The 3,327-nt window shown below is 46.5% G+C and overlaps 1 protein-coding gene across 1 annotated transcript; it reads right to left on the minus strand.

Moving 5' to 3' along the window:
* Positions 1-1,312: 1,312 nt before the first annotated feature.
* On the minus strand, positions 1,313-2,500 carry LOC127079686 (uncharacterized). Its single transcript, XM_051020069.1, has one exon. The coding sequence runs from the start codon at positions 2,498-2,500 to the stop codon at positions 1,313-1,315; it is 1,188 nt and encodes a 395-aa protein (XP_050876026.1).
* Between the last annotated feature and the right edge of the window lie 827 nt (positions 2,501-3,327).

The following is a 3,327-nucleotide window of genomic DNA, read 5'->3' on the forward strand; positions in this document are numbered from 1 at the left end:
TCGTCTCGGGCAGGGACGAGGAATGGAGAAAACAAAATGCATTACGTTTTTTTTTATTACACCATAGGGATCACGGTGGTCATCCAATTGGGAAGCTTGAATCCTGGAGGACATCTGCGAACGAGGATGGGTGCCCCTGGCTTATTACTACTGGACTCTCCAATGACCTCCACGGTATGCTCACTTTGATAGTCGGCGCTGCTGAACTTGACCGGGTTGAATTGCTTTTTCTTTGGACTCACCTTGCATGTTGTCGGGTGATAACTGATACCAAACCTGTCGCGCTTTTCTGCCACATTGACGACCTTACCCCAATCGGGAAGCGGGCCTTTCTCCAATGTCTGCTTGGCACTCTTTGCTGAGGATATGATGGTAGCGGATGATTGATTGTTGTTGGCAGAGGAGGAACTGACATCTTCAAATTCTAGACAGTGGAGCGGAACCTCGACGATCCCCTCATCTGTTTCAACATATCTGAAAGAGGAGAGTTCACTGACCAACAAATCTTCTTCCCCACACACAATTACCAGTTTGTCATCTATCAAGTACTTCAACTTCTGGTGCAAAGTAGAAGTGACTGCCCCAGCGGCATGAATCCATGGTCTACCCAACAGACAACTGTAGGCTGGGTTGATGTCCATGACTTGGAATGTGATATCGAACTGGTGTGGTCCAACACAGATAGGCAAATCGACCTCCCCAATTACCTGCCTTCGAGAACCGTCGAAAGCTCTAACAATCAATGCACTGGTCTCATTTCAGGCCCATTGAACTGTAACTGGATTAATGTAGATTTTGGCAGTACATTAATCGGGGATCCAGTACCAACAAGGACTCGGGATAGGAGAGAGTCAGTACATGTGACCGAGATGTGTAGTGCTTTATTGTGGGCTTTTCCCTTAGGAGGTAACTCTGCTTCATTAAATCCCAGATACCTACTGGCGGTGATGTTGGCAACCACGTCGTCAAATTGATCGACCGTGATATCTTGCATCACGTGAGCGGCATTTAGAAATTTCAACAATGCTTTGCGGTGAGCCTCAGAACTCAATAGCAAAGACAAAATTGATATTTTGGAAGGCGTTTGGTTCAACTGTTCAATAATCTTGAAGTCACTCTTCTTGATCAGTTTGAGGAATTCCTGACTTTCCTCAAAGGTGATGCTTTTCTTGTGATCATCAGACTGCTCTTTTTCAACCATCGGCCCTTTACCCTTGGATGCTTCGGCCTCGACAGCTTTATCATTGTCAATAACTTTCGTCAATACTGGAGCAGTCATCATGGTCGGAGTGGCGAGTACAGTTGCCCCTGCCTACGGAGTTGGCGTAGGAGTTGCCTTCTCTTTAGGCGAGACAACTGTGGGTGTTGGAGACACCTTAGGAGTGTATTTAGGAGCGAATACACGGCCGCTTTGAGTCATGCCTCCCGCTCCAACGATGTTGACTATTTCTGTATCAGGAACGCAGATTTCTTTCCCTACCAAATACGCGGTGATCTCATAATTCCAAGGCACTGCCTTAGTATTCTGATACGGAAACGGAGTTGGAACACGGGAATGAATCGGCTGAATCCTTTTGGGAGGAGCTTCAACTTTCTTCTTCCTATATACAATTGTTATTGGTTCAACTATGGCCACTTCTTTTGTTGCTTGAGATTTGGAGAACTGTATTAACCCTTGGTCCATTAGTACCTGCAAGCACCCTTTCAACTGCTCGCAAATATCTGGATCGAACTCGCATATTGTGCAATCATCATGCACCTCTTCTAAAAACCCATATTGTTCAAGCTTTTGTAATACAACGGACATCGGAGTCTTCACCTCTTCAACTTTCAGTATGACTTCGGTACTTGCCTCTTCAATCACGGCGTTGACTGACGCACCACTATGATTTGGCAAATGATTTGTCTTTACATTCGGTTTTTCTTCGGAGAAGGTCAGGATGTTCTGGTTGATCAAGTCTTGAATCTTGTATTTAAGTGCCCAACAATTTTCTGTAGAGTGCCTTATGAATTCGGTATGATACGCGCACGAAGCATTAGGATCGTGGTTGGCGCGGAATGGAGGAGTGCCTGCGGGCAATTCTTTTGGTATGATTTTCCCTACATGAATTAGATAGGGGACTAAATCGGAGTACGACACCGGGATCTTGTCAACTTGGGGTCGGTTCCCAAAATTATTTCCTAGGTTATGTGCTCGATTATATTGTTGGTTTGGATTTCTCTGAGTGGGTGTTGATTGTCGGTTGTCCTTCTGCGGTTGATACTGGAAAGGCGATTGTTGGTATTGAGTTGCGGCAACGTACGAATATGGATAGTATGGCATAGGGGATATTGGAACCTGATATTGGGGGCGAGCCTTCTCCATTACAACGTTTGCATGCCCCTCCTTCTTTTTAGAGAAGCCCCCATGCGGCCTCTTGTTGATTGTCTGCTGTGTGGTCGTGTCTGTTATTTTCCTAGATTTCAGCCCACTCTCAACACGTTCCCAAATAGTGACCATGTCAGTGAAATTTGTTGATGAACTGCCAATCATCTTTTCAAAATACAACCCTTGCAGCGTACCCATGAAGATGTCGACCAACTCATTGTCAGATAATGCTGGTCAAACCCTAGACGCCATTTCGCGCCAACGCTGGGCATACTCCTTGAAGGTTTCATTAGATCTTTGTGACTGGTTCTGTAATTGAAGCCTTGTTGGAGCCATGTCAAGGTTGTACTTGTACTGTTTCAAGAATGCCTCGAAGAGGTCCCTCCACGACCGGATCTTCGAGCGCTCCAAACTCATTACCAATCCAAGGAAGCCCCAGTCAGGCTATCTTGGAAGCAATGAATCAAGAGGTTGCCGTTATCAATGTGCGAAACCATATTCCTGCAGTACATAGTGAGATGACTGTAGGGACAAGGTAACATCATGCTCGGGACCAAGCAGAGGTCTCGAGCATCTATGCCAAAGGATGAGAAACCCTCGATGGCCCTTATTCTGTCGTCCAAGAGCTGGTAATCCGCAGGTTTAGCCGGATCAACAGCGGGAGGAACGACCTGATTGGTCGGTCGAGAAGTTTCAAGAGCGATTGGTGCAGGCATATTCGGTGTGAACCACATTGGCGGGTAGGAGAAACCTAGTGGCACGGTCTGAACGATAGTAGCAGGCTAAAAGTACTACATTCCAGGTTGAGCATTAGGGGCCTGAGGTGCCCCTGCTTGCACGTACTGGGATGCAAAGTACGTCATCATGGGCATAGAGTTTTCCCCTGGGTAGCCAAAAGGAACGGTCGGGACCTGACCAGTGCTTGCAGCTTGAGCAACCTGATTAGGAAGTTAAAAATG

This window comes from Lathyrus oleraceus, chromosome 5 (genome assembly GCF_024323335.1).
Source record: "Lathyrus oleraceus cultivar Zhongwan6 chromosome 5, CAAS_Psat_ZW6_1.0, whole genome shotgun sequence".
Classification (NCBI taxonomy): Eukaryota; Viridiplantae; Streptophyta; class Magnoliopsida; order Fabales; family Fabaceae; genus Lathyrus; species Lathyrus oleraceus.